The 12,305-nt window shown below is 48.0% G+C and overlaps 1 protein-coding gene across 1 annotated transcript in view; it reads left to right on the forward strand.

Annotated features, from left to right (window-relative positions):
• FZD4 (frizzled class receptor 4) overlaps positions 1-8,844 on the forward strand; it is an 18,493-nt gene extending 9,649 nt beyond the window's left edge. Inside the window, 3 exon segments of the mRNA XM_010853250.1 lie at positions 1-27; positions 29-178; positions 2,342-8,844. Coding sequence (XP_010851552.1) covers positions 1-27; positions 29-178; positions 2,342-3,670 — 1,506 coding nt within the window. The 3' untranslated portion in view covers positions 3,671-8,844.
• Positions 8,845-12,305: the final 3,461 nt, after the last annotated feature.

Below are 12,305 nucleotides of genomic sequence, written 5' to 3' on the forward strand. Positions count from 1 at the left end.
TTCGGGGACGAGGAGGAGAGGCGCTGCCGACCCCATCCGCATCTCCATGTGCCAGAACCTGGGCTACAACGTGACCAAGATGCCCAACCTGGTGGGGCACGAGCTGCAGACGGACGCCGAGCTGCAGCTGACCACATTCACGCCGCTCATCCAGTACGGCTGCTCCAGCCAGCTGCAGGTGGGCGCCCCCTCCCTGGGCGGGACCCCTGGGGCAGGGGGACGCCTCCGAGCCCCGGATTCACTCCCCGGGGCCCTTGCCAGGTCGAGCCCCCTGTGCCCTTCCTAGGTCTCAAGGAATGATATCTATCCGGGAAAAGTGATTTCCATCCCCACCCCCACTTTGCTGTCCCTCCTCAGGGACTGGAGGCCAAAACGTTGTGTAAGTCATCTGGCCTGCGAAAGAACCCGCTCTGCACCCCGCCCTTCCGTCTTTCTCCTCTGCCCACCCGTGTCTGGCCAAGCCCCTAACCCCAGCGGAGCTGAGAGTTATCTTTGCCAAGGATTCTGGCCGCCGCTGCTCGGTGGGCGAGTCCTCCGCACGGCAGCCAGTTGCAGCTAAGACTTGGAAGGGAGTGATAAGGCGACAGGGAATTTCTGCTCCCTCGCCGACCTCCTTTCTCCCCCGTATTTTTTGGGTGTGTTATTAAATGCAACACCCCTGGCCCATTTTCTGCAGAATGGCCCCTCGCGGTGTCTTGCATGATTGTAGAGGTCATGTGCGAAGGAATGGTTGCGCTGTCTTGAGTTCCTTCTTATTCTCAGGGTTAAGGGCAGGTTTAGGACATGGAGGGGGAGAAGGCATCACTTGGGGAAGAGGCGATAGTAGGGTCAAGCTCCAGAAGGTAGCTTGTATATTGGAAGTTTTTTTTTTTTCTTTTTTCCCAGTCATTAAAAATATTAAAGCTTATGTAGTCCTATAGAAAATGTTCTTCCTAATATAATAAGTGCAGAAAGAATTTGTATATACGAGTGATTATAATCTTACCACAACGACAAGTTCACTGAAAAAAAAAAGAACTGGAAGGAAACTTTTAAAAATGTTAACACTGGTTGTGTTTCTGTTGGAAAGGCTATGAGTGATTTTTAGAAATTTAGAAAAGAGAGAACTGGAGGGGTGGGGGAGGAGTGGAGAGGAATAGAGGATAGTTCTATAGTTATCCAGGCTGAAAGCTTTGGAAATCTGTGGTTCTGATTGTAACTTCTAAGAGATAAACAGGCAGGCAATTGACTTACTAGGTGGATGTTTTTACATAGGTCATTTGAAAAGTTGGATGGCGGTTTCAGAAGGATGGTTGGGATTAAACCTGTTGCTGGTGAAATGTCCCTGTGGAAGTGTCAGCATTTTAGAACTAGGTTATGAAAGCTTAGGACAATGATTCTCGAGCTCTCAGTTTGGAAACAACACATATCCTGACACCAGTGGCAATTTTGTTGGCAAAACAGCTTTTCAGGGATATATATTTTTAATTACACGTATCCTGGGGAGGCAGCCAAGCTGTTTTGAAGGACAGGACGAGATCCCTTTACATGCTGGAAAATAGTTACTTGTAACTCTAGACTTCATAGACAACATCTGTACGGAGCCAAGCAGACTGTTTATCAATGCTGGAGGAATTGAGGACAGCAACTGGACTCTCCCCTGCTGGTATTGCAGTTTCAGGGACTGAACATTTGTATTTTCCTATTGTGCTTCATTATTATTCATTGAGGAAACCTGGCCAAACAAAGCCCCTGATACCCAGAGATTTCAACTTGCTTCCCATCCTTGGGTTTAACAGCGTCAATGAGAACATTTTCTGTTTCAATATGAGAATGGTTAAAAAATAATTTGGGGGAATAAAATAGAGGAAGGAGAGACTATTAACATGATAAAAGCCGGATCTCCTTTTTTTTGAATATTTAGTTTTATGGTAATAAAGAAATGGGGATAAAAATAAAGCACCCCATCATCCAGAGAACTGAGTCAGACTGATTAGTCTGTTCAGCTCTTTCATATAGTAGCTGAAAGGGGAGGGAGGCTCAAAGTCAGCTCTTTAAGGTTTATTTCCCTAAGTGTTGTGCAAAAGGGGATTATGTAATGCTTTGAGTCCCTTTTATCTATTTATTTATCTATGTTCTCCTGGAAAGGGTTTACTAGACCCAGAAGTAGAAAAAGGTGTAAGTGATGGATTATTAGGCAAGCTCATTTGAGGTCAGAGTCAACAGTCAGATACCCCTATAGACTGATTTAAAAGTAGATATGGACTCTGCCCAGAAGCAAGTCAGATTTGTGCAAGCCTTCGGTCAGACTTCCATGTCAACTGTCACTGTTTTCTTTGTTCGTTTCTTGACTTTTTTCCAGTTCTTCCTTTGTTCCGTGTATGTGCCCATGTGCACAGAGAAGGTCAACATCCCCATCGGGCCCTGCGGCGGGATGTGCCTTTCTGTCAAGAGACACTGCGAGCCTGTGCTGAAGGAGTTTGGCTTTGCCTGGCCGGAGAGCCTAAACTGCAGCAAATTCCCGCCCCAGAACGACCACAACCACATGTGCATGGAAGGGCCAGGTGATGAGGAAGTGCCCTTGCCTCACAAAACCCCCATCCAGCCTGGGGAAGAGTGCCACTCCGTGGGCACCAACTCGGATCAGTACATCTGGGTGAAAAGGAGCCTGAACTGTGTTCTCAAGTGTGGCTACGACGCTGGCTTGTACAGCCGCTCGGCCAAGGAGTTCACCGACGTCTGGATGGCCGTGTGGGCCAGCCTGTGCTTCATCTCCACCGCCTTCACTGTGCTCACCTTCCTGATTGATTCTTCCAGGTTTTCCTACCCAGAGCGCCCCATCATCTTTCTCAGTATGTGCTATAATATTTATAGCATTGCTTATATTGTCAGGCTGACTGTAGGCCGGGAAAGGATATCCTGCGATTTTGAAGAGGCAGCAGAACCTGTTCTCATTCAAGAAGGCCTTAAGAACACAGGATGTGCAATCATTTTCTTGCTGATGTACTTTTTTGGAATGGCCAGTTCCATCTGGTGGGTTATTCTGACGCTCACTTGGTTTTTGGCAGCGGGACTCAAATGGGGTCATGAAGCCATCGAAATGCACAGCTCTTATTTCCACATCGCAGCCTGGGCCATCCCCGCGGTGAAAACCATTGTCATCTTGATTATGAGACTGGTGGACGCGGACGAGCTGACTGGCCTGTGCTACGTGGGGAACCAGAACCTGGATGCACTCACGGGCTTTGTGGTGGCCCCGCTGTTCACCTACCTGGTGATTGGGACTTTGTTCATTGCTGCGGGGTTGGTGGCCTTGTTCAAAATTCGGTCGAATCTTCAAAAGGATGGGACGAAGACAGACAAGTTGGAAAGGCTGATGGTGAAGATCGGGGTCTTCTCGGTCCTGTACACAGTGCCTGCAACCTGCGTGATTGCCTGTTATTTCTATGAAATCTCCAACTGGGCGCTTTTCCGGTATTCCGCAGATGACTCCAACATGGCAGTGGAAATGTTGAAAATCTTTATGTCTTTGCTGGTGGGCATCACTTCGGGCATGTGGATTTGGTCTGCCAAAACTCTGCACACGTGGCAGAAGTGTTCCAACAGATTGGTGAATTCTGGGAAGGTAAAGAGAGAGAAAAGAGGGAATGGCTGGGTGAAGCCTGGGAGAGGTAATGAGACTGTGGTATAAGGCTAGCCAGCCTCCATGCTTTCCAGGGGGAATGCCAGCATTGGGGTGCAAGTGCTACTAAAAAGCTTATGCAGTGAATCTCAGTTTGAACAAACTAGCAACACTTCAGTAACCCCCCCCAATAATCCACCACCGCTCTCCCCCCGCTGCCCATCTCCCCCCCAGCATCATAAAACTAGTGATTTTGCTGCAGACTTTGGAATGATCCAAAATGGAAAAGCCAGTAAGAGGCTTTCAAAGCTGTGAAAAATCAAAACATTGATCACTTGAGCAGGTCGCAGCTTGGAGCGTGGAGGTCCTCCCGAGATTCCAGGAAGTCCAGGGGATGCTCCTTTTCCCTGCAGGGTGGGATTTGAGCTGTGATTAGGCAACTTACAGGGAGAAAGATTAACTTTTTTTTAACCCTTTACAAGTTTTAAATACTAACTGGGTCTTTCAGACAGCAGAGCAATCTATAAACACTGGAAGCACTGGGTTCAGAGAAGTGTTACAAGAGTTTTATAGTTTGGCTGATCTAACATAAACATTTTCTGTGGTACACTGTCTGCTGTTTAGAACTTTGTGGATTGCTCTCCCAAGAGGTGGTGTCAGAATCTTTCAGTGCCTTTGTCATAAAACAGAATTGTTTGAACAAACAAAAGTACTGTACAAACACACATGAGGTATCCCGTGAATTTTTCTTCTCTCTCTCCCTCTTAAATTTCAACAGCTCCCTACTAGACCGCTGCTGTTTTTTCCATTTTACATTAATGACTCAAAATAGGTATTTTTATAGGAATGTTTGCACTGCAGCAGGTCTAATGAGGGGGGAAAGGAAGGGCGATTCACTTTCTTGACAATCACTTAATTCAGAGGAAAATGAGATCTACCAAGTCGACTTACCTTACCCACCCCAGAGACCGATTGCATTGAGCACCAGGGACTTAATATATTTTACTTTGTGTGATTGTATCTATGCAGACGCCAGTCTGGAAGAGCTAAAATGTTACGTTTCTTGGCAACTTTGCATTCACACAGATTAACTGTATAATTTGTGTGTGTCAATTACAATTAAAAGCACATTCTTGGACCATGACTTAATAGTTACTCAACTGAGTTTAAAACTATGGTCAGCTTGCATTCTCAGAATGATAGTGCCTTTTTTTTTCTCTTTAGCATAAGAATGTTATCAGAGTCTGGTCTACTTGGCGCAATGGAGACTTTTTCAATTTTGTAGAGGGAGCTAAGGACAACTAATCCAACTACTTTGGTGCATAATTGTTTCCTAGTAATTGGCAAGGGCTCCGTATAAGATTTCATTGGAGGCAGTGTGGCCTGGAGTATTTATATGGTGCTTAATGAATCTCCAGAATACCAGCCAGGAGCTTGATTGGTTTGTAGGGAATAAAGTGTAGACCATATGAAATGAACTGCAAACTCTTACAGCACAGGTCTTAATTGCATTTTTCAGGGGTATCCAGAGCTTTTAAAATGTATGCTTTATATTCCTTGCAAGAGGGTACCCCCTAGCAGCCTCTCAAAAGTTGCAGTTCTTTTAAAGTTATAACTGGCCTTTCTCCTCAACCCCCTGAGGTCTTCTAATCACCAGATCTTTGGGACAGATTGATGTAACAGGTTGCTGTCCTTGAAGTTCATCTCGGTCTTTGCTTTAGCAACTTTGGGATGATTATTTATTTATCCCTGCCCCTCCCCGCCCCTTTAAAACAGGTAGGAAAGCTCTTTTATCCCATTTCTTTGTGGAGAAATGTTTCCAGGGACTCAAAATTGCAAATAGGAGTTCAGATTCTGGAAATAAGCATGTCTTTGTTTGAGCTTCGTGCCCCTAGTTTGACATTTTCCTTTCTTCTCTCTCTGGTCTGGTGTGGTTCTCGAGCTGAGATGAAGATGTGCGTAAGGACTGTTGCCTGTTTTGGAAGGCAAAGTCTTGGGGTTTCGTGCACAGATGCTAAGTGGGCACTGGTGGCCCCCACTGTGTGTTCTGGGCCTGAGTACCTTGGCTGGACTCTGGGTCAGGGCTCCAGGAGCATGAGAAATGCTCCCCAGAAGGGCCAGTTGAACTCCATCTACGACTGCATCGCCCCTGAAACGTAGAATGTGAACTCCCTTTGCTGCTCGCAGATGGTTCCCATAGCTGGCCGGGGTCCTGGAGCATGCACCCAGGGCAAAGCCTGCCCTTACTCACGCTCCTCTCCAGTGTCTTGGGAGTTGCTCGGAGACTCTGGCCCAGGAAAGGGAAAAAGGACCGTGCAGGGGTTTGCAATGCAGTTCTCTTTGTAATGTTTCAGTGACTGGGTGACCGAGACAAGCATCCTAGCAGAGGGCCAGTTGTGGAGAGGGTGCTCCGTGTTTATGAATGATGAAATAGTGACAGTAAGGGTACTTGGGTGAACCTGGATGCCCAAGTTCTGGAGCTTTCTAGGTCTTAGAATGTCTCTTCCGTCAGTCTCTTGCCTTCTCAGGGGAAGTATATTTGATTGGAGCTGGCCATTGGCACACACTGACAATGTCACAGGCTTTTAGGTTGCTCCTTTCACATTCTAGACTTTGGAGGGTGTTTACGGTTTTAGGAAAGGAGCTTTGTGGCTGAAGAGTTAGTTATCAGTTACCTTGAAGTGAGTTATTGTCACCTCTTAAATTGATATTGGTTTGAAAAAAAAGTTAATTATCAGCACATTTATTGAATGCCAGCTGTGTGTCACACCCTGTGTTAGGCACCTTAAGGGACGTCAGGGAGGATCAACTCTGTTCCTCTAACCAATCCAACCTGGTTCTGCTGAACTTTGCCGTTGGTTTCAGAAGGAGCAGGGGCTGCTGAATTGCCACCTGTTTCACTGTCTCCATCCCATAAACCTCTTCCTGGGTCTTTCCAACTTTAACCCATCACTCAGCCCTTCCCGGGGTTCCTTGCAAATTGATGTGCAGGGGTTTTGCCAGAAAGCATCAATTCTGTTACAGGACAGTCTCTATGGAAACCTCCCCAGATGATCATGAACCTTGGCTCCATCTAATGTGGCTTCCGGGGCAGGTTGTTCAGGGCTCGGGGTTTTCTAGTGACTTGCGTGTGCACACTAAGTCGCTTCTGTCGTGTCTGACTCTTTGCGATTCTATGGGCTATAGCCCACTAGGCTCCTCTGTCCAGAAAGATTGTCCAGGCAAGAATACCGGAGTGGGTTGCCATGCCCTCATCCAGGAGATCTTCCCGACCCAGGGTTCAAACCCGAATCTCCTGCATTGGAGGCAGATTCTTTACCACTTAGCCACCTGGGAAACCAATCTAGTGACTCACACAGGTGAATTTGAGGACAGCAGCTTGCTAGGGAAAAGGTTAGGGTTCTTCCTCTTTCTCAGAAATCCAGGAGAAGTAGGTATATAATTGTAACTTCCTACAAAATCCCTTGGCCTCGAAAAGGCCCAAGGGCACCTCTGTCAGCTTCCTCTCTGGCATGCTCCTTTCTCCTCCTCCATAAGGGTTGCACCTCAGGGCAGAGGAACCTGGGCAGAGTGAAGCTGACCAGAACCTCCTGATGCAGTGCCTTGGTTGAGTCATATCCTTTTTCCTCTGTGGAGACCCGTTTCCTGATCCCTGAGACTGCTCCTGAACTGGCAGCTTGCTCAGGGACCTCAGCCAGGAGAAAGAGGGACACTCATTTATTTCCCCGAGATGCTCTCTGACTTTGCTTTCCCCTGGGCCTCTGTCTCCTGCGTCCCCCAAACCTGGACCCCAGGAAGCTTCTGTGTCTGGGTTCTGACACCACCAGCACCCCAGCTCTGTCCTCTCTGCCCTGCCCCACTCAGCCTCCTGACCACTGAATTCAGTGGGGGAACCCAGCTGAGACCTGAGGGTGTAAGGAGGGACCCCACAGCCTCAGCCCTGGAAGGCAGACTTAACTGGAGATTTCACCCAGGTGTGCACATGCCGGCTTCTGGCGAGGGGGCCACCGCCGCAGCCAGAAGAGGGCTGTAGAGTGCCCCCTGGAAGGAGCCCCAGAATCGATCTACGTCCTGAACTGCATTCCGTGATGGGGGAAGTTGGAGGGCATTGCTGTCCCAGCCAATTATGTCACGTCTTTGGACCCTCGACGATTCTTTTTGCCTCTTTACTGTACTTGGGCTCAGAGTCCCTGTCTGGGTTTGTATTACATCCGGATAGGGACCTAGGTTCTCATCTTTCTCCAGGGCCTAGGTCGTAGATCTTGGAAACTCCTTGCAGAGCATTTTGCTCCTACCAAGGATCAGATCCCAGAGGCTTAAATAATGGATTTTGCTGCGCTGTGGCCTCGGCAGAGCTGTCTGCTGCCACCTCTTGTCCTTGTGTGTGCGGTGATGCCCACTGGGCATTACCCGGAGGGAAGTGAACCCCGGAGCCCCCTCGCCCGCCCCAACAAGCCTCTACTCCGCGGTAAACCCACCTGCTGTTTCTGTTTCTGATTTACCTTATTTCCCTTCTTCTTTGCACCAGCAAATCCCCAGTATTCACCCAGGCAACTTGTCGAGGGCCTGCTTGGGGACCCATGAGCCATGTCCTCCAAGCTTACGGAGCTCCCTGATTGCCCACAGTATTCAGTATACGACCACTGTCATCCCAGCAGGCTTCCTTGGAGGCTGCAAGCGCCCCTGCCCCCCGGAACCTGGGTCCATCTGCCCTCCCACCATCCTGCCGAGGGCTCGGGCCAGCCTGGCTGGGGCCTTTGGGAAGGCGACGCTGACGTCTCTCCCAGTGGGGCATCTAGGTGGCCCTAAATTTCTTCCTACCTCACAGGGATGTCGTGAGACTTCAGATGAGAGGAGGACAAAGGTTCCTTGAGCTCTCGGTGGGAAAAGTGGAGTGAGTATCAGGTGTGATCTAGACAGAGATGAAATTCCGCCTGCTGGTGTGGCGGACAAGCTCTTGCTGTGTGGCCTTTCTCGGTCCCCCAAGCCACCCGCAGCCCCAGCCCCCTTGAGGCCAACCTGAGGGACTTTCAGATGTTCGACATTAGAGGTACCAGCAAACCCCTACGACGCGCCCTGAATGAATTGCTGAGCGTCAGAAGAAATGGACCCTGCTATCAAGGATGTACAAACGTATGTCTGCATTAATGTCTGTACTGTAAATTTCTAATTTATCACTGTACAAAAAAAAATAAACTTTGCTATTTAATTTTTGTATTAAAGGAAAATAAAGTTTTGTTTATTAGCTGGTGTGTAATTTGGCCTCTTCCTGCAGGTGTCTGAAAGCCCCTGGGAAGCACGCTTACCCAGAAGGGAGAAATAAAGAGCTGGGTTTGCAGGGCAGAGGCACAGCCTTGTCTTCTTTTTGCTGATGCAATTTTCCCCCGTGGGATTTCTGCTGGGTCAGCCAACCCTCTGAGGTCCAGGGTCAACAGAATCCATCACTGCTGTGGTCATTGGTAACTCTCAAGTGGTCACATGATGCTTCAGATGTGACTCAAGTTCTCAAGCTGTCACTCCACACCCCATTTTGGCATTTTCAATACACGTGACCATTTTTACACACCTTCTCAGTCCCTTTGGCTTAATGTTGCAGCCTGAAAAAAGTTTTCTTATTGCTAGAGTTCAGGCCACTCAAAAAGGGGAAAGGGAGCTTTTTTTTAACTCCAAATTTTTTGGGAAAAAAACAAAACCTTTTTTTTTTTTTTTTTTCTGGTTACACAATGGTTCTGTGTTGTGTAATTGACATGGGAGTATGTCACATCAGTCAGCCAGGAAAATGACTTCTTCAGCTAATTTTATAAGTTGGGTGGTCTGTGTCCCCATAGCCAGAAAAGTCATCAGACAAAGCAAATTCAAGGCCTTTGTCAGGACATTGCCATGGGAGCAAGCAATATTATGGACCACACAGGCACACAGGGGAGGGGAGTCATTGCCCTTGATTGGAGATGCTGTCGAGGTCCCAGAGGAGAACGTTGGTCCTTTCGGTTTACCTTTGAATTTCTTTCCACCCTTCGGTTTTACCTGAACACCACCCTGCTTTGCTGCGCATAGAAAACCCAGGGAGCAAGAATCTGCAATGCTCGTCTCCTTCACTGCAGATTGCTCTTGTACTTTTAAGTCCAACCGTACCTGAAGGGAGGCATGTAATTTAAATTCTCTTCCCTGGAAGACAGGCTGTGTGTCTCGTTTCATTACCTATTCATTATGTAGTTACGATGTTAGGGAAAAGTCAACACAATGTGGGGTGAATTCACAATAATCCCTTGCACTGGTACCAACCCTTTCTGGATAGAAAATGCTTTTATTTACATGATTTCATTTTACACTCATGTCACCTTGGAGGAAAGCAAGGTGGGTGGGCACTACCTCGCTAGAGATGAGAACGGAAACTTAGGACGAGGGACTTGCTGAGGGGGACCTCTGTAGGTGGGTAGCCTGTTGGCCAGCCAGGTTCTCTCCTGCTTAGCCCAGGGTCTTGTTTTCATTCTACTGGGTTGGCCAAAAAATTCTTCTGGGATTTCCCTATAGTGTGATGGGAACCCCGAACGAACTTTTTGGCCAACCTAATACAGTGAGTTGCAAGTTGAACCGTGTTTGCCCCAAAGATACACTGAAGACCTAACTCTCTTTACCTATGAATGTGAATTTCCTTGGAAATAGGGTCTTTGCAGTTGTAACCAAAATCAGCTCATACTAGATGCATGCCTGCTTGTTAAGTCACTTTATTCATGGGCGACTCTTTGCGACCCCAGGGACTGCAGCCCGCCAGGCTCCTCTGTCCATGGAGTTTTCCAGGCAAGAATACTGGAGTGGGTTGCGATTTCCTCCTCCGGGGATCTTCCCAACCCAGGGATCGAACCCAGGTCTCCTGCTTCACAGGTGGGTTCTTCAGCACTGAGCCACCTGGGAAGCCCCGTTCCTCTGATGTCTTTACTGTAGATAGTTCACCGAGAACTGATAAATATTTTGGCAGGCAACTCAATAACGAGACCTGGCCATGAGCTTCTGTTGTTTAAGGATTATGTAGGTGATCACTCTTGTAAGTTTATCTGTAAGCTGGACACCTCTAGAATAAACCCCAGGATCCCGGACACTCAACCGACCTGAACCGGTCTTAGCCGCTCTCCCCATCCACCCGCCCCTGATGGGAGCTCCGTATGCAGGGCCAGGACCTTGGCTGGAATGTGGCCCAAGGGTTTTTAGCATTTCTGTCCTGAGAACTGATTTTTTCTCTTTCCCATTTTAGCTTTCACATGCAATCATAATTTTAAAGTTGACCAGACTCTTGACTAAAGAGGTCAGCCTTGGCCTCCTGTCTTCAGAGTTGCTGCAAACAGAAATAAACCACACTCTGAGAAGGGCGTTGCCCTCTGCTCGGTTTTCCTTCATGCAGCTGGGATGTAGGACTGGGAACATCTTGGCAAACTTTTTGAAAAGATTGGACCTGCAAAGATTTAGTCCAAAAAGTTTTCAAAACGGGACCTTGGTCCCACCCGAAATTCCAAGAGTCGGGAATTCTCCTTCTGAGCTTTTCCTTCTGTCTCATCCTTAAGGAGAAGAGAACCCAAGAAATCATCTGCTCTCAGGCAAAGGCTTCCAATTTCTCAAACTCCCTGGGAGAAAGAATAAAAAGTAAGGTTTATTACATTTCACATCAACTGGCTGATTTTCATCAGCTTCCCACATGGCTTCCCTTAAGCCCCCGATGTGGTTTTCGCCCAAGAGCCTGATGAATCTCACGGATAACCCTCGTTATCAATGCCTATTTCTTTAAGAGATGAAATGATTGGTTATCTACCTTTTCCAGGATGCCGAAGGACTGCATCATTTCACTCGAGAGGAATTAAGTGTAGAGTGCAAAGCAATGAGACAGGGTTGATAAGTCACAGAGGAAAACCCGTCCTAGTTCCGTCGCTTTCCATACACTGCCTTGCCTTTCCGTGAGTGTTTCCCTTCATCTGCAAGGACTCTTCCCTCCTTCAACTAGGCTGTGTCTAGTCTTCCTTCGACACTGAGATCCTAGGTCACCTCTCCTGGGAAGACGTCCCTGACCTTCCAACTTGCCACTTCCTGCCTCCTTTGGCTTCTTCTTTTTAATATTCATTCATTTGGCTGCTCTGGGGTTTAGCTCCAGCACACAGGATCTTACGTTGCTGCACACAGAACTCAAGTTGTGTCATGTGGGATCTAGTTCCCCAACCAGGAGTCGAACCTAGGCCCACCCGCATTGGGAAGGCGGAGTCTTAGCTGCTGGACCACCAGGGAAGTCCCACTTCTGTTGCTTCTTACCACCGGTAAGTTTAAGCCTCTGTGCTTTCAACTCTGGGAGCCTTGATTGTACTGTTTGTTATAGTCTGTTGATGTATCCATCTCTCCACCAGAATGAACAACCCGATGATGACTCTGAGCACCCAAAGGTGCCCACCCACGTGTCCTCAGGGCCTAGCAAGGGTTTAGGAAATATCTGTGGAGAGACTAAGGAAGGTAGGGTAGAAGAAGACGGTGTTTTATCTTGTTAGGTGGGGGCTTTGGTGACAGATGTGGCCAGCGTGGGAAAGAAAACCAAAGGTAACAAGAGACATCACATAGGCCGAAGTTTCTGGAAAGAAGCTTGGGGGTGGTGGCAGAAAACCCTGCAGTCTTGGTTGTGACACTGGTCACCTACCCGCTGTGCTGCTTATTGTTGTCTTTCTTCCCTCTT

The sequence above is a fragment of the Bison bison genome, unplaced genomic scaffold, assembly GCF_000754665.1.
Source record: "Bison bison bison isolate TAMUID 2011002044 unplaced genomic scaffold, Bison_UMD1.0 scf7180017864324, whole genome shotgun sequence".
NCBI classification, from domain to species: Eukaryota; Metazoa; Chordata; class Mammalia; order Artiodactyla; family Bovidae; genus Bison; species Bison bison.